This window comes from Elephantulus edwardii, unplaced genomic scaffold (assembly GCF_000299155.1).
Source record: "Elephantulus edwardii isolate Elephantulus edwardi_28Jun2011 unplaced genomic scaffold, EleEdw1.0 scaffold00024, whole genome shotgun sequence".
NCBI lineage: Eukaryota > Metazoa > Chordata > Mammalia > Macroscelidea > Macroscelididae > Elephantulus > Elephantulus edwardii.
In genome coordinates, this window is record NW_006399774.1 from 6,508,753 (window position 1) to 6,535,695 (window position 26,943).

At 46.1% G+C, this 26,943-nt stretch overlaps 1 protein-coding gene across 1 annotated transcript in view; it reads right to left on the bottom strand.

The window, feature by feature from the left end:
* Positions 1-1,081: 1,081 nt before the first annotated feature.
* CNKSR3 (CNKSR family member 3) overlaps positions 1,082-26,943 on the bottom strand; it is a 144,300-nt gene continuing 118,438 nt past the window's right edge. The window contains exons 7-13 of the mRNA XM_006882751.1: positions 26,196-26,255; positions 18,195-18,263; positions 16,540-16,686; positions 10,683-10,807; positions 7,064-7,272; positions 6,290-6,379; positions 1,082-1,380 (exon numbers count right to left, since the gene is read on the bottom strand). Of these exons, the coding sequence (XP_006882813.1) occupies positions 1,082-1,380; positions 6,290-6,379; positions 7,064-7,272; positions 10,683-10,807; positions 16,540-16,686; positions 18,195-18,263; positions 26,196-26,255 (999 nt within the window). The remainder of the gene's footprint in view (positions 1,381-6,289; positions 6,380-7,063; positions 7,273-10,682; positions 10,808-16,539; positions 16,687-18,194; positions 18,264-26,195; positions 26,256-26,943) is intronic.

Sequence of the window (26,943 nt, forward strand, 5' to 3'; positions counted from 1 at the left end):
TCTCGCTCATTAGTTTCATGTATGACACAACATAGGAATATTTTCAAGTACATGTGGCTAATAGTAAGAAAAATATACAACTATATTTAAAACACTTAAATATTTCTAACAAAATATCATACATTCAGTTTAAACAAGAGTTAATATCCAGACACACTGTTCCCAAAATATCTGATGCAAGTTGGAAATTAGTGACCATGAGATTCCTCAAGATTGTTCTAATTAGCAAAAGGTGCAGAATTTGGAAGAACTGCACTTCTTTTTTTTTTTTTCTCTTGGAAAATATCTATTTTGAGCAGGTAAAAAGGCAAAGTGATGTCTCTCTCATATACATGAATATTGTCATGAATCATGCTTTGGCTACCAGCAAATCTTAGACCTTTTTATCCCTTTAAAGACAATAATAATGTACAGCAATAGAACCTCACACATAAACCACACACTTTTCTGTAAGGAATAAACCATACCTGAACGTGTTCGTTTCCATATTATATGACCTATATTGAGATTTTCCTAAAAAGGACAATGTAACAGACACACACTTAAATCTCTGCTTTAAAGGGGCATCAGACACCTCCCACCTGACTTGCATATTCGAAGCCACAGCTGCAACACTCACAAATACAGCAAAGAGCTTGAAACAGCCAAACAATGTCATCTCCATTGGCTTTACCATTCAAGAAACTGGACCACGAACCAACACATCCGCATGACAATAACCCATCAATTTCAGGCCTCCTTCCCTGCCACCCCCTCAGTGAACAATGCCACCAGCTCCTCGTGATGCCCATGTCCTTCCTGGCAAAACTCCACTCTGTTAATTGCAGGGTCACCAAGTTCTAAGGCTGGGGAAGCAGCAGATGCTACTATTCCCTTCCTTCTGCCTTCTGCCAGAACCCAAGACCCTCCATGTCTGTTCCCATTCAGTCACTTCAAGATGGGCAGAATACAACTTCCCAAACAAATGAAATGGCCTCAGGTCACTACATAATACTGTGGGTTGAAGTAAGAAGAGGCTGTTGGTTGAGGAACCAAGGCACTTGGGAGCAGGAGATGGGGAGGAGGCTGGGGGAGGCTGCTTTCAGTGAGTCAAGAGTTTAAGCCGCGTAAACCAGCTGACTAGTAGTGAGGGCTCAGTGGAGGGGGCCTTGGAGGCCGCGGCACCACCTTTCTTCTTGGTCCCTTCCTCCTGGAACGGGATCGTGGCGCTGCTGTGGAGGTCGGAATTGATGTAGCAGCGGCTTCCTCGGATGTAGTCTGCGCCTCGGACCAGGTGCCTCTCGGCGGAGGGTCTGGAGAACCGATACGGGGAGGGGGACCTCTCTTCAACAATAGGAGGGATCCGCTCGTTGCTGAAGTATCGGCAAAGGGCGTCCTCACCTGGTGAAAAAGCCAACGTCTTCATTAGAATGACCGTTACAGAATAGCTGTTATAGATGAATTGTGTCCCCCCAAAACAAGGCAACTTGGCTGGGCCCCATTCTCGCTACCACATCATTCTCCTCCACTCTGTCCTCTGATGCATTTATCCCATGTGTTGTCAGTCCTCCTGTGATGAGGTAACAAGGCAGGCTGAGAGGGATCTTGAGTCCACCTCCTCTGAGAAACTGTTGTCTGCTGTGAAGTTGGAACCCACCCACAACTGACCCTCCTCCAGCGGGCTTTCTGAGGAGGTAAATCCCATGGAGTAGACTGTCGCTCCTTCTTCATCCAAGGAGCTGGTGGATTTGAACTGTGGGCCTTTCAGATTACAGCACAGCTTCTTACCACTATGCCACCAGCACACCCTCTTCTGAGATATGTTCTTCTTCTTGTTGTTGTTAGGTGCCATCAAGTCAAGTACTACTCATAGTGACACTATAAACAACCAATCTGAACACTGTCCTGTCCTGTGCCACCATCTCTGACACACTCAAGACATGAAGGGAGCTAAATATAAGAGCTGAGAAGGACCTCAGGATGACCATTAAAGAAAAGCCACAATAGCACGTGTCCTTCGGATCCAGGGTCCCTGTGCTGTAAACCTGCTAGATCAAGGGAAAGGTGTGTGCCAAGACACATGGAAACCTCCAAGGAATGCCTGGTCCATGGATGTTGCAAAGCGACAAAGACCTTTCCTCAGAGTTCAAAAATAGAAAAGCCTTTCCCTAGAGCTGGTGCCCTGAATTCAGACTTCTGGTCTCCTAAACAGTGAGAAAATCCATTTCTGTTTGTTAAAGTTGCCCTCTTGTGGTGTCTCTGATAGAGCAGCACTAGACAACTAAGACAACTGAGCACTGACCAGGCCATCTAGTGGCCCTTGCTAACTAGAGTTTCCAATATTACCAGCAGTGAGTTTGGCTTGGATTCAATTTAAGGCTCACAGTAGATGATACAACCTTGCTTGCCCAAACTGAGGAGGACTTGAAGTATTTGCTACAGAAGGTCAAAGATGGCAGACTTCAATACAGATTGAAGCTTAGCATCAAGATGACAAAGATTCTCACCGCTGGGCCAACTGGCAGCACCATAATGGATGGAGAAGAGACTGCAGATGTTAACAATTTTTCAGCTTGCTCAGCTCCAAAATCAATACTCTGGGCACCAGCAGTCAGGAAATCAAAAGATGAATTGCACTGGAAAAATCCGCTCTCTAAGACCTCTCCAGAGGGCTAATGAGCAATTATGTCAGTCTAGAGACTAAAGTGTGCCTGATTCAGGCCACACTGTCTTGACTATGTATGCATGGTCTTGCTATGTAAGCATCAGAGAGCTGGACAATGACTAATGATAACAAAAGAAGAGCTGATTCCTTTGATTTGTAGTGTTAGAAAAGAATATTGAAAATACCATGGACTGCCAGGAAAACAAACAGGTCTATCTTGGAGTGGGTGAAACCAAGTTTCTCCTTGGAGTCAAGGATTTTGAAGCTTCGTCTCATATATTTTGGGCACGTGGCCAGGAGTGGACAAGGACATCATGCTTGGAAGGGTGGTTGAATAGTACAGGAGAGTAAGACTCCAGATGAGATGGATTGACATGGTAACTGGGGCAATGGGAGTAGGTGTGCAGGAGTCAGTAAGATTGGCTCAGGATAGGGTGAGCTTCAGAGCTATTGTACACAGGGTCACTGTGAGTTATAGGCAACTTGATGGCACCTAATAACAACAGACCTCTTGGGTTGCGGAGAGCTGGACAAAAATGCAGTTCACTTTGATAATAAGTAGCCTTCCTCTGAAATTCTGCTCCTAAAAATGTGCAAAGATTTCTGTACAAAAGCATGTATTGAAGCATTATTTAAAATGTTCTTGTTGTTATGTGCCCTCAAGTCACCTGTGACTCACAGCAACCCTATGTACAACAGCCCTAAACCCTGCTCTGTGTTGTGCCAGTCTCACTGTCTCCAACACACCCACCCCAATCACCCCAGTCTCTGAATCAATCCACCTCATAGAGGGCTTTCCCTTCCTGTGCTGTCCCTTCACCCTCCCAAACATGCCATCTTTCTCTAAGGACCGGTCCCTCCTTGCAACATGTCTAAAGCATGTCAGATGAAGCCTCAGAATCCTTGCCTCCAAGGAACAGCCTGGTTTAACCCTCTCAAGGATAAACCTGTTCATTTTCTTCGCACTCCATGCTATATTCAATACTCTTTTCCAGCACCACAGCTCAAAGGCATCAATTCTCCTTCTAACCTCCCTGGTCACTGTCCAACTCTCTGATGCATAACAAGTAATGGCAAAGAAGTAACATAAGAGTCCATTAATAGTGGAATGAGTAAGTACGCACTGGCAAGGACAGCAAAACTTGGTCTTACATATCCTGGGAATGTTGCTAGGAAAGGCATTTCCTTAGAGACATTATGCTTGGAAGGAAGGAGGGTGAGTAAAAGAAAGGAAGACCCTCAACGAGATGGACAGACACAACGACTGCTACAATGGGCTCAAGTGTGTCAGAGTATGTAGGGACGGCACAGGACAGGGCAGGGTGCAGATCTGCCGTTCACAGGGTCTATGTCATACAGGATTCGACAGCACCTAATAACAACACCACAGCCATAAGCTAGTTTACCAACACAGCTACTTTCAGAAAAAAAATCTAGAAAAACAAGACACTATTACACAACATTCATTTTACCCAGGACCATTGATTGACCTGTTACCGATTCCACCTCAAACATTGTTCTGTTTAACATACAAATACAGAACTGGAAGAGTCACAGAAACATGCCCAGTGACTGAACAATTTGATTTGTTTGTTCCTTCTAGATGTTTAAGGAGTTCTGGTGGTGCATTGGGTTAAACACTCAGCTGCTAACAGAAAGGTCAGCAATGGATGGTAAAGAGATTGAGATTGTTCACAGCTTCAGTTTGCTCGGCTCCACAGTCAACACTCTTGGCACCAGCAGTCAGGAAATCAAAAAGCATATCATGATGGGAAAGTCTGCTGTTAGGGACCTCTCTAAGTACTCAGGAGCAACAGTGTCTCTCTGGAGACTAAGGTGCGCCTGATACAGGCCATGGTTTTTGCAATCGCTTGTTATGCATCAGAGAGTTGGACAATGACTAGGGAGGACAGAAGGAGAGTGGATGCTTTTGAGCTGTGGTCCTGGAGAAGAGTACTGAATGTACCATGGACTGCCAGGAAAACAAACAGCTTCATCTTGGAGAGGATTAAACCAAGCTACTCCTTGGAGGCAAGGATTCTGGGGCTTTGTCTCACATACTTTGGACATGTTGCCAGGAGGGATGGGTCCTTGGAGAGGGACATCATGCTTGGGAGGGTGGAGGGATGGCGCAGGAGGGGAAGACCCTCTATGAGGTGGATTGATTCGGTGACTGGGGTAATCGGGATGGGTGTGTTAGAGGCAGTGCGGTTGGCGCAGGATAGAGCAGGGTTTAGGGCTGTTGTGCATAGGGTCGCTATGAGTCGCAAACGACTCGACGGCACATAACAACAACAACAACCTGAGGGTGAAGATGAAGCCCCCTAATTTTGGACTTCAGAGCCTTGGATCCCCTACGTGGCAGGCAGGCTCTGTTCTCTGTGGTTGTTGTAGGTACCGACTCACAGCTGACCCCAGCAGGTTTTCAGCGGCCATAAATCACATAGGAGGCGACTGCCCATCTTTCTTCCAAGGAGCAGCTGGTGGATTTGAACTACATGCCTTTGAGTTGGCAGCACAGTTCCTTACCAATTGGCCACCAGAGCTCCTGACTCACTGGTAAAGAGTTTATTTTATGGATGCTTTACAATTAACTTGCCATTGTAAATCAATGGAGGAAAGATACTGTTTTTAAAAATGTGTTGCCAAAAATTGTGTGATTCCATTTCCATGCAGTGTCCAGAAAAGACAAATTCTTAGAGACAGACAGTAAACCAGCAGTTTTAGGAGTAGGGACAGCACCTGCTGAAAGGTATGGTGCTTCTTCCTAGAGAAATGGAATGTTCTAGAATCAGATGCCACAGTGGCACACTTCTATGAATTCACTAAAAACCATGAACTGCATGCTTTAAAAAGACGCGTTCCTTCTCAAGAATGCTGTGTTTACTGTGCTGTTTTTACCTGACTGTAAAATAATGTAAGAAGAAGGAGGGGAAGGGGGCCAAGTATTCGTCCATTTCTCACCCCCACACCCCCAGCCTCCACCATGTCTCAACATGTCAAAGCCAAGTAAGGGAGAAGGCTGCCCGCCTTCCAGGTGGGGCCTGAGGACGCTGCGATTTCTAATCTAAACCAAGGCCCGTCCTGCCCCCTGCTGGCAGCTCTGTGGATTGTCACAGGACAAAGGCAGGGTCTTACCCCGCAGCCCTCACCTGGGCGATGCTGAGATGCAGGTGAGCAACGTAACCAAGTCCCTGGCACACCCAGGGTTGATCCGGCCTCCAGAACTCTCTTTACTATCTAGGGTTAAGTGATCTTTCATTTTTTCACCTGCTTTGTGTGAACTCCGCAAAATCAAGGACAACTTCTAGGGCAGTTCTACACTCCCGTAGGGCTGTTAGGAGTTGGAATTACTCCCTCAGCGCAGTAGACTGGGCCCAGTTGGGATGATGTAAAAAGTTAATGCACCTGGCCGCTAGCAAATGGTTAGAGTTTCAAGTCCACCCAGGGGCTCCAAGAAGAAATGCCTGGATCTACCCGTGAAAGAATAGCCCCTGAAATTCCAGGGGGGACAGTGTTACCCCGACACATGTGAGGTCACCGTGTGTCACAGTTAACTTGCCAGTGACCGCTTCTGAGGACGAGGGAGTGCTGGTACACGGGCCTGCCGTGTTCTACTCTGTGTTCTGCTGAAGTGAAACGTACCTTTCCTCCCATGACCTCGAGGTCGTGCAAACGGGTCCACGATTCCCATCCAGCTCCCATCTGCGGGCATGGACAGAGGCCGGGGCTTGCCTACGTGGACAGAAGAGAAAGAAGGGGAATTTACAGGCTGCCCACGATCCTGCCCCCACATACAACACCACTCAGTGCAAACAATGGCATATTTGAAAAGCCAAAGAGCATCCCATTCCTGTAGCAAGCAATGAGGACAGACGCAGGCTGCAGAGTCTGCTGTCTACAGAGTGAGTCAACTCCAAAGTCAAATCCGAGGCCGCTCTCTCAGGGAGAAGTGATAGGGAATGGCAAAGGGCACACTGACAAAGGAGATTAATCAGAACTGGCTTTGACAAGCACTGTGGCAATTGGACAATTAAAACAGACATTCGGGGGCAGGGGAAGAAGAACGAACTAGGGAGGAGGGTAGAGAAAACAGTGCAACAATGAATGAATGAAAACCCAAAATCTCTGTAAATGTTCATTAAAACTAGTAAAATTTAATAATAATTTAAAAAAAAAAAAAAATCCGAGGCAGCGCAGAGAGAAAACTCTACCTGGACCCCCGCAAGCAGGGCCTCAAGGTCACATGCGTACAGGCTGCCGAAGGAGAGAGAGCACGGACTCAGACATCATGTTCCTTTGGGGTTTATGTCCTCCTCATCTGACCCTCCACCACATCCACCCAGCCGTCCCAAATGAGGGGGAAGAGGCAGCGAGGCAAAGACCCCAGCAGAGCAAAGCAAACGCCCACAAACCTACCATAGGACGGTGTTTTCTCTCTCATTTTTGTGGGAAGAACGTTGGTTTCCACGGAATACCCGGGCAGCCGATCGGCATCGGCGATGGTAAACCTTCGCCTCCGACTCTCGTGGTCCAAGAAGGAATTGGGGGACTCGGAACCCTTGGGGCCAGGCAAGGGCTGCTTGGATTTACTGGACCCTCCGAATCCAGAGCTCCCCTTCTCCTCCCTGTAAGACAGTGTGCAACGGTGACTCAGGGGTTTCCAAATTCCACAGGTCTCTTGTTGGAAGAATTATAGGTGTCATGCTCTGACCAGCACAGATGTGAAAACGGAAACCTTCTTTACCCACAGGAGCCAAGAATTGTTTTTTTTTCCAAGCCAGTTGTCATTCCAAAATATAGACTGTGCTGGCACATGGTGCCCTACCAATGCGTACAAAAAACCCCAAAACCCCTAGAGCTGACTTGGACTCACAGCCCCCCTAAAGAATTGACCAGAACTGCCCCACAGGGACCCAAGGCTGTCATTGTAAGGACACTGACCGCCACCTCCTTATCCCACAGGGAACAATTTCCAGGCCCTTCTGGGGAGGCGCTGGGTCAGTTTCAAATTTGAAATAATTTTTGGAGAGCAAGTGAGCACTCAAGCATTGTGCCACTAAGGCTCCTTTTCCAATTCATACAGGTCATATAAAAAAAGGACTAACACCAGGACTTGATTAAAGTATACACAATTTGTTCCTCTCTACCTAAACACAACAAGCGTACTTTCAGAGAAGCGGCCTGATGGCCGAAAGTACACTCCATTGAGGCATTTTCCGCAGGCCAAGAACATTATCTTTACCAAGATCCAGCAAAGAAGGCACCTGGTGACTTGCTAGATTTAAAAATGTATGTCAAAAAAAAAAAAAAAAGTATGTCAGAGAGATACAAAGGGAACTTTATAGTCTCTGAGGGAGGGCGTCTCTTTTCTGAACTAAGTACAAACACTGGTAAAAGCCATCAGCTCCAACTTAACTTTATGGAAACGTCAGCTTATAACAACCTAAGATGCATTTCAGCTGAGCCCAAGTCACCAGCTGGTTGACTGGGTTTTTTATTTACAAGTCCACGAGCAATGAAAAAAAAAAAATCAGAAAAAAATACAAAATCAACAGAGGCCAAAGGTGCTCCAAAAATCAACCCTGGATGCACATTTGATAGCCCAATATTTTCAGGTGAGCCAGTTCCATTCCAGGCTCTCCTCTCCCCCAAATCCATCTCCTCTAAGCCTGGTACATGACTACCATGTTCAGGAAGTTTCCAGGATGCTGGACTTTTGTCTCCGTCACCGGTGTGCACTTTCTCATTCCAAGAAGTCGGCTTTAGGGTGCACGTGTGCGCGTCTCCTACAAGCAGACTGAAAGGTCCACCTCCCTTTGGTACAACCGCTAATACTTGTTTTCTGACCAGACGGTTGGCAGTTAGGACCCACCAGCCACTTGTAGGGAGAAAAATCTGACAACCTGCTCATCCCAGCCTAGGAAGTCCTGAGTGGGGGACAGTTCAACTCTGTCCTATCGGGTTTCTCTGTGTCAGAATTCACTTGACCACACCAACGCCAAACACACTATAAAAATACACCAGTTTTCTGTCCACCGCTTCTAGGGCCCCTAACTGAGACCGAGACAGGAGTTTTGAGGGCCCATAATGGGGGATCAGGGGAATACTGTCCTCTGGTTTCAGATAGGACAATCCACACATTGGGTAATGCATGCACTTCTCCATTCTCTATGAGTGAGACCATCAACACGTGGCCCTGGTCTGTGACCACAGGGGAGGGTGCTATCTGACAACCAGAATGCCTGGTCGCATCTGACAGCTTCCCTAAGTGCTATAGAAAGTTCTGGGTAGACCAGGACTCAAGGAGAGGAAGACGATGCTAAACCTTCTCCATCCTCAAGGAAGAGACGCAAGAGAAGCAAACAGGCCAGCTTAATACAAACACAGAGCACTAACTGCTCCGGGACAGTGTAAGACGTCACTACAAATTCAGCCTGTTTGGTTTCCCAGGTGATAGTGGAATTAGGCATTTCTCAGTTTATTTCTGAGCATCTGAGTGAAGCAGTGGAGGTTCTCTGGGGACACAGACCAGGTCTGAGCTGTGTAAGATGGTAACACTGACTAAAATCTTTATTGGCACATTGCTATTTGCCAGGAGTTGGAACTGATGCATAGCTGACCCTCCAGTGGGTTTTCAGAGGCTATAAATCACAAGGGAGGAGACTGTCTATCCTTCTCCCACAGAGCAGCTGGTGAATCCAAACAGTGTGCCTTTGGGATTGCAGCACAGCTTCTTACCACAAGGCCCTATGATTAAAAAACATTCAAACTCATTGCAATCAAGCTGGAACTGACTTAGAGCTGGCTTCCAGTGGGTTTTCAGAGACTATAAATTGCACTGAAGGAGATTACCCAGCAGCTCCCCATGGAACAGCTCGTAGACTCAGATCACTTGTCTTTGGATTGGCAGTAAATGCTTTACCTGCTAGGCCACCAGAGCTGCCTGTAAGTGGTAAGGTGAGCTGCTATCACAAAGTCTAAGTTCCACACCTAAATCTTCCCTCATCTATTGTTCAGTACGCTGTTGTTGTTACGTGCTGTTGAGTTATTTGCGACTCATAGTGACACTTTGTACAACAGCTCTGACCCCTGATCTATCCTGAGCCAACGTCTCTGACAGACCTACCCCACTACCCCAGTCACTGAATCAATCCACCTCATAGAGGGCCTTCCCCTCCTGCGCTGTCCCTCCACCCTCCCAAGCATGACGGCCCTCTCCCAGGACAGGTGTCTCCTTACAACATGCCCCAAGTATGACCATCCACATCATACTACATGCCACACAGTCAATGCTTCTTAAGAAAGCCACCAGGGAAGTAACTCTAAGAATTTATGGAAACACACACAGGCACCATATACCTCCACTCATCTTTTTTTTTAAAGTCCTACAATGAACACATCTCTCTCAGCAAAAATCCAGTAACATGTCACACATGTATGTATCCTCCTACACAGAAATGCTCTGCCACAGTTAAGACAAGGGAAGCTTCGAAACTGGATGAAATATGTTTACGGCATTGAAGTCTATGGGGGAGAGAATAGTCTAAAAGTATCATATTTTAGGGCATTATTTTTATCGTAAGAGTATGCAATGAGGGTTGCAGAGTGGATTATATTTGGGGGTAGGGGGTGGGGTTTGAGGAGGTGCGGGGGCGATTGTGTACCAGTGAGGGAGTTTTTCTTTTGCTTTTCAAGGAGAGGAGCAAAAGGCAGGGGGGAGGGGTTTGTGCAGGGAGAAGGGTGCAACAATGAATGAATGGAATCCCAAAATCTCTGTAGGTGTTCATTGAAATGAACATCTACAGAGATTTTGGGATTCCATTCATTCAGTATTCTTTTCTTAAGAGTCCCATTCTCCATCAATAACAGTGCTTCAAGCTCTAAATGCCTGATCTGTCCCCACCCTCTCCTGATGAAGCAATGTGACCAGACTTTTCCAGAGCCTTGTCAAACGCAGGTTCATAGCTTCCTCTATCAACTTCATGATGGTCTTTACACACCCATCTCCCTCGCGTCTCCATGGACACCACCTTACCGTGGAGAGTAGGGCACCGTTGGCGGGGGAGGGATGTACAGGTCTAGGATGGCTGGCTTCTCCTTCTTCAGCGAGGCGTCCATTGTGCTTTCGGGGGACTGGGTGGTCGTGGGTGGAGGAGAAGTCTGAAATGATAGCAGAAAACAGGACACTGGCTAAGAGGGATAGAGGAGCCTATCAGAGATGACTCTGTCCACCTACCCACTTCCCTACCCAGCACCACCTCCGGTGTTACAAAGCAAGGCCACCCCTGTGTACAACACTCAGCTTACACGGTTCTTTAAAGCACTCCAGAGTTAACAATTAGGGTTAGGTTTAGGGTTCTGGTTCTTGGGGGCACTCAAGAGTTACCTGGGATTTTTCTAAAAGATTTAAAGATTAGATTACCCAATGGTTCAATGGTAGAATTCTTACTTTCTGGGCAGGAAACCTGGGTTCTAATGCAGACCTTTGCATCTCAGACTACCTCTTGTATGTCAGGGGAGGCTAATGTGTTGTTGTGATGCTGTACATTTTTGGTAGAGTTTCCAGACTAAGATGGACTAGGAAGAAACACTGGAAACCTATTTCTGAATAATCAGCCACTGAAAACTGTACAGCTCATGGTTCTACTTGGACAAGCACGAGAATGCCATCAGTAGGAATCAACTCAATGCCCACAAGAAGTTTTTGAAGGTTTTTTCATTCCCATCAAGCCTGGAAAATGCCCCAAAACTGTGAAAATATAAAATGGGTTCTAAGGAATGGCAGGACTAGGCAGGTCAAGGTGGAGGGAGCTAGAAGTAGCCACCAGAGTCCCATGGAGTGACTACCTCTTTCTCAAGAGTGACGCTGTAGCCCAGAGTCAGATTAGTCTTGACTCTCCCAAAATGCAACTTCCATAACCTCACTGTTGGCTGCTAACAGAGCATCTGTCAGCTTGACTCAGCAGATGACAGATGAGCATCCCAACGTATTAACCGTGACTATGCTGGACATCATGGGGCCAGGATGCAGGCTGTTCAAACTTTAAAAGTAAATGAGAAGCTGTCCACAGAACAGCCACTCCCTAAAAACACACTTACTACTCAGACATAAAGAGAAATGGAATTCCAACACAGCCTGTAAGACGGACGGACCCTGAAAACATGCTGAGTCAGTCAGTCACAAAAGGATAAATGCCCTATGACCCAAATGATACCAAGTATTTCAAATGGGCAAATGGGCACAGATCTGAGGTTACTAGTAGTTACCAGTCATTAGCAGGGCAGGAGGGAGAGAACAGGAAGATACAACACTCGGGGGACATGGAACTTCTGTTAGAGAGAAGGAAACATCCGAGAGCGACTACCAACAAGGGTCAAAAAACAAAATGAGCATCAGTATCAATGAACGTGCATGTGAAGACCATTGAAATAGGACATGTTTTGTTAAAAACACATTTACAATAATGTAAGAGAATTGCTTTGTTTCAAGAACCACCACTCTGGAAGGCAGTCTGGCGTTTCCTTAAAAAGTTGAACATAAGGAGGGGTTTGTGCGGGGAGAAGGGTGCAACAATGAATGAATGGAATTCCAAAATCTCTGTAGATGTTCACTGAAATGAAAAATAACCTAAATTAAAAAAAAAAGTTGAACATAGATATTGCATATGACCCAGCTATTCCACTACTTGGAATATACCCTGAGAATATGAGAACTGAGGCACAAACTAAGATTTGTACACCAGTGTTCGTAGCAGCATTATTCACCATCACAAGAACATGGAAACAGCCCCAATGTCCAACCACAAATGAGTGGAATGAGAAATTATGGTACATTCACACAATGGAGCAGTAACTTTGTACTGGAGAGCATTATGTGGAGTGAACTAACTCAGTCCCACAAGGATAAATATTGTATAAAACTGTTACTGTAGAATGAGTGTAAAGGTCCAGGAGGGTGGGAGAGGCTGGAAGCAGAGGGATGTGGAAGTGCAGGGTGAGGAGGATTGTACAATTTGATGGGTAGGCGAAGGGAAACTGAAAAAATTTGTTTGAATCTATACTAGAATTTTGTAAATAAACTAATGAAAAGAAAAAAAAATTTCATTCACCAGGATCACTACCAAAGACAGAACAGTGAATGGTTTTGTTTTTTCTGTCTGTGTAGTTAGCAGGATAGTGAACACTTTCTGGGTGGTGGACAACAATCACGACATTGAAAAGAATTCCCGAGGCTCCCTCCTCTTCAGGAGAGCGGGGCACGAGGCACGCAGAGCACTCAAGAATAGAAGACAAAGAGGAGATGGGGCGGGCACCAAGTGGGGTACAGAGCATCATGTCTATGAGAACTCGTATTCTGAAAATACGCTGGACACAGGGCAAGAACATTTAGTAGCTAAGCAGAACTACAGCCTCTTTGTGTTTTGATGGTGACTCTCTCCAGGGTCAGAAGGAAATGCAAGAGGTCTCTAGTCCTCATGCCATTTCCTTCCCAAATTGCACAGGCCCTGGAATCTGGAAGGAATAGAGGTAAAACCAGAGAGGAAGGAAAAGTGATCCTGCAACAGGGACTTTCAAGTCAAGAGATTGTTGTTATACAACATCAAGTCAGAACTGATCAATATCTTGATCCTCCAGAGGGCTTTCAGAGGCCGTTAATCACACTGGAGGACACTGCCCAGCTTTCTGCCATGGAGCACTGGTGGATCTGAACCATAGGCCTTTGGGTTCGCAGGACAATACCTTATTACTAAACCACAAGAGCTCCCTACAGGGCTAAGCTATTCCCCGGAGAGGGGCATCATACTTGGAATGGTGGAGGGTCCATAAAAGAGAGAAAGACATTCAAAGCGATGGGTTAATACAGCGACTGCGGCAATGGACTCTAGTACGTCAGAGATGATGAGGATGGCACAGGAGAAGAGGGGTTGATGACACCAAACAACAATATACCTCAAAGCTAATTCCACCTATCTGCTCAGTACATCTACCTGAATTCTCCTCCGTTACCTCAAACTCACAGATCTAAAAACATCTCTGATTTCTCCCCTCCAGAGAGCTCTCTGGATTTCCAAGGCCTCACTGGCCATGTTCACCGTCATCTTTTACACCAGCTTCTCCTGGCCTGGCTCTCCTTCCTCGCCCTTTCCAGCAACATGCACAATGAAGAAACCGAGGCTCAGAAGGGAAGGTCTGGTGGCTCAGTGATTAAGGAGCAGAGTTGCCAACACACAGGCAGGCGGTTCAAATCCATCAGCTGCTCTATTGGAAAAAGATGGGCAATCTCGTGGGAGATTTACAGTCTCTGAAAACCCACTGGAGGGTCAGCTATGGGCCAGTTCTGAATCAACGGCCATCAAGTGTTAGTTTTAAGAATCTGAAAAGTAAGAGGCCGCGTCTAAGATCCCATAGCTACAGAGGTGAGATCCGAGCATGGAGGGGTCAGCCCCAGAGTCCCCCCTGCCACCCCACTGGGCTGTGCTCTGGGTTCTTTGACTGCGCCTGCCCAATGGCCTCTTACATTCATGTTGCTTTGAGTGGTCACTGTCACCAGTCCTGGTGGATGAAACCACCACAGCAACAGAATCACGTAACCACTTTTCCTCTGGTGACCCTTATATGTGCATATAGGTCTGTAGGCACACCTATACGATAAGTCTAAATTAACACAAAGACAACCATGAACATGGTACCTAAAGGTGAAGTCCACGCTCCTTTAAAAAAAAACCCAACAAAAACAAAAAACAAACCATTGGGGAGCTCTAGTGACCTAGTTGCAAGAAGCTGTACTGCAATCCCAGAGGCACACAGTTCAAATTCACTAGATGCTCTGCTGGAGAAGGAGGGACAATCTCCTCCTGTACCAGTCAGATCCCATTTGATGGTACACAGACACACACACACACAAATAATAAAAAACAAACAACAACAAAAAAAAACCCCAAAACGCTGTTGTCCAGTCATGTTGGCTCCCTGTGTGTCAGAGGAGGCCTCTGCCGCACAGGCTCTTCAGTGGCTGATTTCCTCAGGTGTAGATTGCCAGGCCTTGCTTCCGAGGTGCTTCTGAGAGGGCTGCTAATCACCTTGCAGTTAGCAGCTGTGTCTGCACCATTTGCACCGCCCAGGGTCTGCGCTGCACTCAAAAGCCCCATCTCTCAGTTGGAAGCTGAGCTCCTTAACTGTGGTCACCAAGCTGCCGTGTCCTTTTAAACCCTCCCGGTAAGGAACACGCGTTTCTAGTACTCAGCAGCTCAGGATGGGTCCCCACCCATGTGCTGCGGCTCCTGCTTCAACTGTCTGAAGATGTGCGCTACAACCACAGACAGTTCCGGGGAACCTCTTAGTCCGAATGTCATCAAAGAGCGTAAAGAGATCACTTCTTCTCATTCGTGGTTCAAGTACAAACACGCAGGATCAACAGCGTAACAAGAGGGGTTACGAGTGAGGACTGAACAACGGTACAACCATTCCGGAAGGCACTCAGGTGCTTCCTCAAAAAGCTGACCACAGAAATTCCATATGACCCAGCTATTCCTTAGAATATACCTGAGAATATGAGAACTGAGGCACAAACTGAGATTTGTACACTAATGTTCATAGCAGCATTATTCACCATCGCAAGAACATGGAAACAGCCCCAATGTCCAACCTCAAATGAATGGATTGAGAAGTTGTGGTACAGTCATACAGTGCAATACTACGCAGCACGCAGGAGCAATGATTCTGTAAATTACTACCTAACTTGGGAGGGACTGCAGAGCATTATGCTAAGTGAACTAACTCAGTCCCACAAGGACAAATACTGTATAAAACCATTGTTGTAGAATGAGTATGAGGATCCAAGGTGAGGGGAGGGTGGAAAAAGACGGGTGGGGGTGTTAATCATGGGGTTGAACAATTTGATGGGTGGTTCGTGTGATGGAAATGGGAAGGATCTTGTGTAAAAAACAATGTATCCAAACTCTGTAAATAAATCAAGAGTAATAGAAAAAAATTTTAAAAAAACCAATCACACATATATGATGCAAAATAAAATGCCATAGCTTGAATTTTTAGAAGAAAAAAAAAAAAAAAAGAATGAGCATGGCCCACTCAGGTGTAGGCGAGAAGGAGGTAGACGCCGGCAGAGAACTGAAACAATAAAGCTCATTGAGAGTCCGTCTGCTTTCTGTTACCAGCATGTGGTGTTAGCTGTTATCACTCCACACTGGCCATTGTGAATAAAGTCACTGAGAAAATCCTCTCCACCAGATGGAACACGTGTTTCTCTGCTTTCTTTGTTGTGTGTTATCAATTCTAACAGCACAGAATTGATGTGAGGGAACAGTACTGCCCTGGAGGGTTCTTCTCCAGGTTGTAATCATTAGAGACAAGCAGGCCTTTCTCTCTCAGCACTGTAGGGTGGACTGGAATTGCTGACCGGCCAGTCAGTAGGTAGACACTCAGCCACTGTGCCCTCAGGGCTCACTGGGGACCGTAGTTAGTGACTCAACTCCAGGAGCCCTGGCTAAAATTCATGTTCATACGGCGAACATTTATACAACTCCATGTTGGAAAAGCAGAGAACCTAGAGAGAAGGGACTTCGTTTCATGTTGGAAACGCCCACATGCAGATGGACACAACAGTCCTAAGAGTGGCTACATGGCACCTGAAATGTGGCTGCACGGACAGAGGACCTGGAATGACAATTTTGTATCATTTAACTATTCAGAATTTGGACAGTCACGTGTGGCTGGCTGTGTTCAGCGATGCTTCAGTTTGATGTAAGCAGGACCAGAGCAAGACTGGAACAGTATTTTCTTCAAACCAACCACCGTCAAATGCTAATCTAATCTTAGCCTTGGGAGGGAAAGAAAGCATTCGACACAGCCTCGGTGGGGACCCCAGGACAGACCTGCACAAGAGGCGGCTTCCACCGAAGGTTCTTGAGAGGGGCAGGGGTGAAGCTGAAGGAGCCCGCCGGCCGCTTCTTCAGCAGTAACACCACGCCCGTGGGGTTCTCACGCAGTTTCTTCACCAGATTTTTTAGTTGCCATCCCACCTTCAAAAAGGAAAGGAAAAAAAAAATCAACTGATGCCCTCATCTCAGAAGTTAGGAGTCAATAAGAAGATTAAAGAAAAAAAAAAAAAGATGTTCACATTGTTGTTATGTGTGATATAACAGCCTGCAACTCATAGCGACCACATGTACAACAGCCCTAAACCCTGCTCTATCCTGTGCCAATCTCACTGTCTCTGACACACCCATCCCAATTACCCAAGTCACTGAATCAATCCACCTCATAGAGGGCCTTCCCCTCCTGTGACGTCCCTCCACCTTCCCAAGCTGATGTCCCTCTCCAAAGATTGGTCCCTCCTTACAACATGTCCAAAGTATGTCAGACAGAGCCTCAGAATCTTTGCCTCCAAGAAGCAGCCCAGCTTCACCCTCTCTAGGATGAACCTGTTTGTTCTCCTCACAGTCCATGGAATATTCAACACTCTTTTCCAACACCACAGCTTAAATGCATCAACTCTCCTTCTATCATCCTTAGTTATTGCCCGGCTTTCTGATGCACAACACCAGTTTTGGGTATTTTTTGTTTTGTTTTGTTTTTTTTTAATTTATTTTTGTGTGCGTGTACCGTCAAATCAGATCTGACTGGTACAGGAGGAGACTGTCCCTCCTTCCCCGGCAGAGCATATGGTGGATTCGAACCGTTTGCCTCTGGGATTATAGTTGCAGTTCCTTGCCACTAGGCCACCAGAGCTCCCCACAACACCAGTTAAAAAACAAATAACCCACTGTATTGGTGTCGACTGAAGGAGACTCTGAGGAAGAGAGAGAGCTGCCTCATTGGGTTTCCAGGCTGCTCTGGTGGCCTCGTGGTAAGAAGTTGCACTGCAATCCCAAAGATGGTTCCAACTGACCAGCCGCTCCACGGGAGAAGGATAGCCAATCTCCTCCCCTGTGATTAGCTGCCTCTGAAAACCCACTGGAGGTCAGCTATGATTTGGTTCTGACTCAATGGTATACAACATTAACAACAAAAAGCCAACGGTTCAAATCCACTAGGCACTTTTGTGAAGAAAGACGGGCAGTCCCCTCAGGTAAAGATTTACAGCCTTGGGAACATGTCAGAGGGCAGGAATCAGAATCAATGCATTGGCCTTGAGTTTGGGTTTGGCTTTTTGGTCTTGATGAAAGTAAATTACCACTTCTATCTCCTGTGGGTTAGAACCAGTGACCTTCTGGTTAATAGCTGAGTACTTTCACCACGGTAATGTCCTTCACTCTACTCCTATTCATAACAATCTACACCACAGAGCAGATCTGCCCATCGAGTTTCCAAGGCTGTATCTTACACAGGAAGCTGCACATTTTCCTCTCTCAGAGCAGCTGTTCTGTTCCAGCGGCAGACCTTTCTTCATTGGGTAGTTGAGCATTTCACAACTGTGTCACCAGGGCTCCATCCACTAGTTAAAATACTGGAAAACTGGGCACATTGGCCTTGGATTTAAAGTTCTATCGAGGGCTATCAAACCTTAAGTCTCAGTGAAGAAACTCACCACAGTTTGCCGATTCACTTGGATGACTTCATCCCCAGCATGGATCTTCTGTGATCTGTCTGCAGGAGACTGGACAGAAACAAAGAGACTTAGTTGTTTAAATCCCCTTGTTCTTCCTGCTTCTATTCCTTCTTTCTTTCTTCTGCAGACAACTTGCAAGGAAAGGGAAATCTCCCCAGGAAGATAAAACGGTGCTTCGGCCTCCTCAGACTATGTGGTCCAAGCAGCCTGAGGGAGGAAGATCCTCTCTGGTCTGTCACACTATCACTGAAAATCTGCCCCAAAAGTTGGGGTCATCTAAAAAAAGTTGTGCTCATTCTTTGGATCCTAGACACACAATTGAAAATGACTAGTTGATAAAAGCCACAAATTCATTTAAAAAAAAATTTCCACCATTAAAACTACTCTCATAAAAGCTAGCCACTGTGTTGTAAGACTACTATTCTAAAATCTAAGGAAATATTTACATACTGAATCATCTTGGATGGTTACCAAGGGTGGGAAGGGAGGGAGTAGGGCGTCAAACCACATAAGTAAGTTGGGTGAAGGGAAAGGTAATATTTAAAAAGGGGTGATCAGATATGAATCAACTGTAATTAATGTTTACAACTAGATGTATCTAAACAATTGCTAGAAAAACCAATACCATTTGTGAGCTTTCATTAAAATAAAAACCAAAAATCATGAAAGAGAAAAAGCTGGCCCATTGTTTCAACATGTAAACATCATCTCTGAGACTCAGTCTCTGCAGTTCCTTTTAAACAATTATAAAGCTAAAGTGAAACCTTCCTTTTCCTCAGCTTGGTTGCACTTGTTATCACTGAGATATTAAAATGGCATAAAATTTTAAAAAGTGGCATAAAATCCCTGTTATAATGTTATTAAATTAGAAAGAGGGTACAATCTAAAATATCTTTCTTTAGAGGAAATTAATTTAAAGTTTGCTTTCATTTTGAGGTTGAATTAAAATGGAATGTGTTTCTAGTGCCCCCTCCCCCCAAAAAAATCTACTCCGTTTCTCCTAAATGAAACTTGTTGTTGTTAGGTGCCGCCAAGGTGAGCATGTCTCAAAGTGACCCTATGAAATACAAACCTGAACCCTGTCCCATCCTCACCATCCTTCCTGCACTTGAGGTCACTGCTGCAGTCACCGTGTCAATCCACGTCATTGGCAGTATTCCTCTCTTTTGCTGACCCTACCTTTCCAAGCATGATGCCCGTCTCTAAGGAATACCCTCTCCTGCCTACAGGACCATGGTAATGGAGGTAGATGTATTGGAGACAGTGAGACCGGCTCAGGATAGGGCAGGGTTCAGAGCTATCATACAATGGGCTTGCTGAGTCGCAGGCAACTCAGTGGCACATGACAACAACCACCTACCTGTCCAAAGAATCGGAGAGAAACCTTTGCCATCCTTGCCTTTAAGGAGCAATCTGGCTGCACCCTTCCCAAAAACATACTTGTTCTTTCTTTTGGCAGTCTATGGGATATTCAGTCCTCTCGTCCAACACTGCAACTCAAAGGCTTCAATTTATAGATATATAAACATATATACAGTGTTGGTGAAAAGTACTGAATACATTGCAAAATGCCAAAAGAACAAAGAACAAACAAATCTGTTTTGGAAGAAGGGCGTCCAAGTTGCTCCTTGTTGGCAAGGATGGTGAGACTTTGCCTCTCATACTTTGGGCCATGTGATCAACAGGGGTCGGTCCTCGGAAAAGGACATCATGGTAGGAAAGGCAGAGGGTCAGAGAAAGAGAGGAAGCCCTCAATGAGAGGAAGTGGCACAGTGAGTTCAGCGCTGACCTGGAGCATGGCGGAGACAGAGAGGCCGGCCCAGGACAGGGCAGAGCTTCGATCCGCTGTACACGGGTCACTAGGACGCAGAGCCAAGCCAACACCATCGACCAACAACAGCCCTCACTGACGCACACACGCATATACAGTGTATGTTTACATACATATTTATACAGAGCTAGGATGCCCTTATCAAATGAATACATTACCCCTGATCATGTAAGTAACAACCAACCCCTTATCTACGACCCAAAGGAAAGGCAAGAAGAAACTTCTAGTACCTATTAAGAATCAAATGCATCTAGGCCAGAGCATGCGTTTTGTATCTTGCCTCATCCTCAACAATTCGAACTATCCCAAACAAACAGCACCTCTGACCACGAGAAGGGGCATCCAGTCAAGCTCAGGAGATGTTTGCTGAGCTTTCTCTCTCAGTTGCTGTGTTGGGCTCAACCAGAAACAGGCCCACAGATTCATCTAAGCCCAGGGCAACAGTTATTTTGAAAAAAACATCTAACCTGTTGCTCTAACAGCCAGAAGTGTCTCACCTGAGACCAGCAGCGTGCATGCAATGGGGACACGCTGTCTCCCATCTCTCCCTCGATTAAGCACTTACAGAAACGCAATTTCCCTAGGCTCCTGTTGTCCAATCTTGGGTCATATGCAGCCCTTCATTATAGAGCTACTTAGATAAAAGTGGAGCCTGTTAGCTCAGCCCAGCTCATCTGAAGGGGCTGAAATGGGGGAAAGGTGACTTATCAAGGCCAAGTTTCACTTTATACCCATCTGTGCCTTCCATCTATGCATATCAGTCCCTAAGCATCGAGAGATGAGCAGTGACTAAGGATGACAGAGAATTACTGATGCCTTTGAGCTGTGGTGTTAGAATACTGACTGTCTAATGGACTGTCAAAAGAACAGACAGGTGCATCCTGGAGAAGGTGCAGCCAGAATGCTCCTTGGAGGCAAAGATGATGAAGTTTTGTCTTGCTTTAGTCATGTTGTTAGGAGAGGCTGTTCCTTAGAGAGGAACATGATGCTTGGAAAAGTGGAAGGTTGGCGAAATTGAGGAAGACCCTCAACGAGATGGATTGACACAGTGAGTGACTTAAGTCACTGTGGGCTCAAGGACGTCAGAGATGATGAGGATGGCACCAGACAGGACAGGACTCAGACCTGTTCAGACACTGTTCACAGGGTCACAGGGAGTCATGCTCCACAGCACCTAACACAACAACAACAACAACAACAACATGCCTTCTGTTCACATTCTGAGATGGTCTGAGGACTAAGAAGTCTGTGTTTACAGATTGTTGTTGTTGTTAGGTGCCATTGAGCCAATTAATACTGAGTCACAGCAACCCTATGAATAACAGATCTGAACTCTGCCCTACCCTGTGCCATCGTCATCATCTGCAACCTGAAAGAACAAGCCCCGCTGTCCTGAGCTGACTCTCCTTCCTAAGGATCCTTGAACCTTCTTTTCTCAAACGTCCTCAAGTGATCAAGAGCTGAGCTTGGCAGAGCGCTGGTAAAGAGAGAGCTTGATACCCAGGCTCCCCGGGCAGGTGAGCAGGACTTCTGAAAACTGATGCCGGCTCTGGTGTGAGCGGCGAAGGGCACTGCCCCAGAGAAGAAGGCCTTCATTCTTCAGGGGCTCATCTGGTGTGGCCTGATCTAGGGGCAGGAGGACAGAAGTCAGGTCAAGATTCCTGACCAGGCCCTCAACAACATCAGAGCAGAGAGTAGATAAGAGAATCACCAGATACTGTGAATCTGACACTGACATGACCCGGTCTCTCAGTTAACTTCAAAATAAACAGAGCAGAGGCCTCAGAAAAGGACTGGCATGTCTTCAGACTGGGACCCGAGACGGAGGTCGAGGGAGGCACAGCCCTGGGAGAGGGTGGTAAGTGACCACTATCCGCCCCCACCCCATGTGAGGCTCTCTGAAGTCACTCAGGTGACCGGATGTGACAGCCAGAAAGCTGTTCTGGAGTGAATCCACACATCTTTCCGAAGTAATATTATAGTGCCCCCTTGTTTTCCCCAGACCGAGAATGTTCCAAAACGACCAGGTAAGAATCTAGAGCTATTTAGGTCTGGCTAAGTCAAACAAGGTGATCACCAAACTACTAGATGCAACCCTGCCATTCTTCAAAACAGCAAACAACAAATGCTGGCGAGGTTGTGGAGAAACTGGAACACTTATTCATTGTTGGTGAGAGTTTAAAATGGTGCAACCACTGTGGAAGGTAGTATGGTGCTTTCTCAAAAAGTTGAAAATAGAGATACCATTTGACCCAGCAACTCCACTGCTGGGAATATACCCCAAAGAGACCATAACTGCCACCCAAGCAGATATACGCACACCCATGTTTATCGTGGCTTTGTTCACAATAGCAAGGAGGTGGAAACAACCTAAGTGTCCATCCACAAACAAATGGATAGAGAAGCTGTAGTATATTCACACAATGGAATACTACGCTACATTGAAAAACAAGGAACTCATGCAATATTATTCAAAATGGGTGACTCTGGAGGACATTATGCTGAGTGAAGTATCTCAGACACAAAGGGACAAATACTGCATGTTGCCACTGTTGTAAAACAGCACTGACCTCGGGGTTGGGAAGAGACTCAGAAGGATGGGTTCAATAATGTATACTGCATTGAAACAGACGAAGGAGAAACTGTTCAAAAGGGATCTGTGATTAGGTAATATTGTCATGAGAGGAGTCCAGAGCGAAGGTGGCATAGTGGAGTGGACCTGGCGGAGGAATTGTAAAACAATGAAGGAATTTTTCTTTTACTTTTCCAAAAGGGTAGTGTACTAGGGGGCAGGGTTGGGAGGGGGGAAAGTGCAACAATGAACGAATGGAAATCCAAAGTCTCTATAAATTTTCATTAAAACTAATAACAAGATTTTTTTTTAAAAAAAGGAGAAACAAAACACGGGTGAGCTCAGGGGATACTGGGCTTCTGTAAGGAATGATGGGGAAACTGGGTGAAGGGAGCTCTGTGGCCTAGTGGTAATAAGCTGTGCTGCAATCCCAAAGGCACACAGTTCAAGTCCAGCCACTAGTCCTGGGAGAAGGATGGGCACTCTCCTCCAGTGATTTACTGGCTCTGAAAACCCACTAGAGGGTCAGCTGTGAGTTGATTCTAACTCAACTGCACACAACAACAACAATAGTTGACAATCATTATAAACATAACCAGCGTCACCGCATTGGACATGTGAAGCATGTGTGGACATGACTACTTGACACATACATAATTACATCAATAAAACCCCAAATAAAAGCAACCATCACGGTCTTGAACACAAATTGCTGCAAATACATACCAAGTAACACATAAAGTAGATTCCTGACATTGTTCAATGGCCATGAACTCAGGAGTCTCTAACAAGGATAAGATCAGAACCACAGTGCCATGGATTGAACGGGTGCCCCAGAATAGAGACATGTAAGGATATATTTATTACAGAAGTTACAGAATGAGTCCCTCTGACCTGATACACCTAACACCTTTCAGAGGATTAAGGGTGGAATTCAACAGACTCCTGAATGGACAGAAGGGGAATTTCTCCACAGAGTGGCCTGGAGCACCTTCTTATCTCTTAGAAGATAAAAAGGGGAGAAAAGAAAACTGAGAGGGGAGAATCCCAAGGGCACCAAGGCCAGGGGTGGAATGTGTCCTGTTGGAATCCCGTTGTCACCAGTTGGGAATCTCCTTGTCCCCAGTGAAGCCAGGACACGTGGAGGGCTCTCCAGATACGAAAGAAAACAAGGTCTTTATAACTGCACAAAGCAAAGGCCTTCCCCTAGAGCTGGCACCTGGCATTTGGCCTTCCAGCCTCCTAAACGGTAAGAGACTAAATTTCTGTTTGTTAAAGCCACCCCCTTGTGGTATCTCCGTGACAGCAGCACTAGGGAACATGATGTAGCATGCTCTTTCGTCAGGTGCCATCGAGTCAACTGTGATCCTAAGTGCCCCGAGGAACAACAGACCCTGCACCAGCCTCATGATCTCACTCCTTCTCAAGCCCAGTGACCCAGTGACTGTAGTTCCTGGAGTCACTGTGGTAAACACTGTGTCGGTCCAGCTCCTTGAGAGGCTTTCTCGCCTTTACGTGCCCTCCACTTTTCCCAGCATGATGTCTCTCTCCGAGGACTGGTTCCTTCTGAAAATAGGCCCACCGTGAGTGGGGTGAAGTTTCACGACCTTGGCCTCCAAGGACCACTTACACATTCTGCGTCCTTCTAACCTAGGACCAGAGCACCGGTGTGGGTTCTACCTCTCAGATGACTTGGAATAAAAATTCCCAGTTGTTCTCATTATATTCACACTGAAGCTCAGAAGAGAATGCTTAAGAGACAAGGCCACTAGCCATCTGATGATCACCTTGTTTGACCCAGCCAGACCTGAGTAGTTAGTTCTAGATTCTTAGCTTGCATTGAAACATTTCCAACCAGAAGGAAAGATTTCACTGTAATTCACTACTGTAATATCACTTATTACCCCCAAATCAAATGTTTGTCACCAAACATAATCAAAGATCTGGACGTTTTATCTAAAGATTTCATATCTAAAGTTCAAAAATAGGTATGTATTTCTACTGAGCAGACAATACAAGTTGTTATTAAATGTCCTCTAGTTTTACACATTTTCTCCTGACTTCTTTCATTTAAAAGTAGATGTATTCCATAGACACATGCTGTTTTGAACAAAGATTCAGGGAGTTAATATTCTCAAGCTTCATATCAATGCTAATCAAAGGTTGGGCATTTTGTAGGATGCAAGAAGAAAGCATCCAAATTATCTCCACTTTTCACAAATTTAAAAAGTTTGAGGGGCTAAGTAAAAACTTTTTATGTAAGAGAATTTACAGCTTCTCACTTTACAAACAGCCCGGCCGTTGTGTGAAAACCTCCCTCTCACTGCTGTCGAGTCAGAAGTGACCTATAGCTGACCCTCCAGGGGGTTTTCAGGATGGGCATCACATGGGAGAAGACTGCCCATCCCTCGCCTGCAAATCAGCCAGTGCATTTTAACTGTTTGCTTTTGAGCTGGTGTATTGACAATTTGTTACGACACTTATTACTATTCTCTTTGTTACCTGTTGTACTATCTCTCTACCCACTAGGCTACCAAAGGATTGTAGGGAGGGAAATTGGAATTCCGTTACCTTGGCAGTTAACATGAAATGATAAAGGACAGTGAGATCAGTTCCAACTCACGGCGACCCCACGTACAACAGAAGGAAGCAGAGCTGTGTCCTCTGCCTCCTTCACAACAGGTGCTATGCTTGAGGCCACTGTCGCCTCCGTCAGTTCATCTCATTGAGGACCTTCCTCTTGAGCTGATGCTCTGTTTTACGTCATAATTGGTGATGCGTGTCACAAAACACAACTTTATGAAAAGAATCTACACCATGCAAAAATCTCCTAAGAGCTGCTCTGGTCACAAACATAGATTCCAGTAAACAAGATGACATCATCAAAGTACACTGCCCACAGGGAGTCAGTCAGTCAGTCACCGATCCCAGGTGTTAGGAGAAGGAGTGTAACAAGAGGCCACTGGGTTTTCATCACGGCCTTAACACTTTCAGGGTGCAAAAGGAGTAAGTAACCCAGGATGAAGGTTAAAACCGGGCAGAGTCTGTGAACTAGAGGGAGAAAGGACAGTTTAAATAATAAATTGGCAACAGCTGGTGACAAGACAGGCTCTAGCAACAGAAAGAAAACAGACACTCTTGCTTTCAGGGCACATAATAAAACATACTCGCATTATTTAAATGAAAAACAGAGAGACATCGTGTCAAACTGCTTAAAAACACACGTTGTTGTCGTCATTGTTGTTGGGAGGTGCCACTGAGTGGCCTGCGACTCATAGCGGCCCTGTGTACAACAGCCCGAAACCCTGCTCTATCCTGAGCCAATCTCACTGTCTGACACCCCCACCCCCATTACTCCAGTCACCAAATCAATCCATCTTATCAAGGGTCTTCCTCTCCTGCACTGTCCCTTCACCCTCCCAAGCATGACGTCCCTCTCCAAGGACTGGTCCCTCCTTGCAACATGCCCAAGGTGTGTCAGACGAAGCCTCAGAATCCTTGCCTCCAAGCAGCAGCCTGGCTTCACCCTCTCTAGGATGAACTTGTAAGTCTTTATATTAAAAGGCTCTCTACTTACATTTTCGGTGGTTCCAGTAATCACATGCAATCCATCGTATGTTGACTTGATGTACATTCCCTAGAGGGAGTAAAAAAAAGGATTAATTATTACTGCAACATTCAAAACACAGCCCCTATAGAGACCTACACCTATAAAACAACAATGCAGACTCCTCCCAACAGTGATCATTTAACCCTGTGCGAAATGCCCTCACACAAGACCCAAAGGGGACTGAATGAATGGAGGGCAGTGAAAGACATCAGAAAGGAGAAGTCTTTGATATTAACATCTGTGGATCAGCTGTGATGCAACTCTCTGTCATAACTCTAGGGATGTGGAAGGAGCCTTCTCAGACCACCTGACCAAGCAAGGCATTTCAAAGACGGCTGTTCTTTGGAGGAGGTGGTGGTGATAATGGTGGAGGTGGTAGTGGCAGTGGCGGTGGTGGTGGCAGCGGTGGAGGAGGAGGTGGTGGTGTTGGTGGTGGTGGAGGTGGAGGTGATGGTGGCAGAGGCAGAGGTGGTGGTGGCAGTGGTGGAGGAGAAGAAGGAGGTGGTGGTGGTAGTGGTGGTGATGGTGGTGGAGGCGGTGGTGGGGGTGGTGTGTGCCATCAAGTGGCTCAGAGAAAAGAACTGCCCCCAGGGGTCCCGAAGCTGCAGCCTTTGTAAGAGCAGAAGATCAAGTCTTTTCTCCTAGAGCTGCTTGTGGGGCCAACTGCTGACTTTCACTGCTTTACCCTGTGAGTCACCAAGGCTTTTTTCTCTTC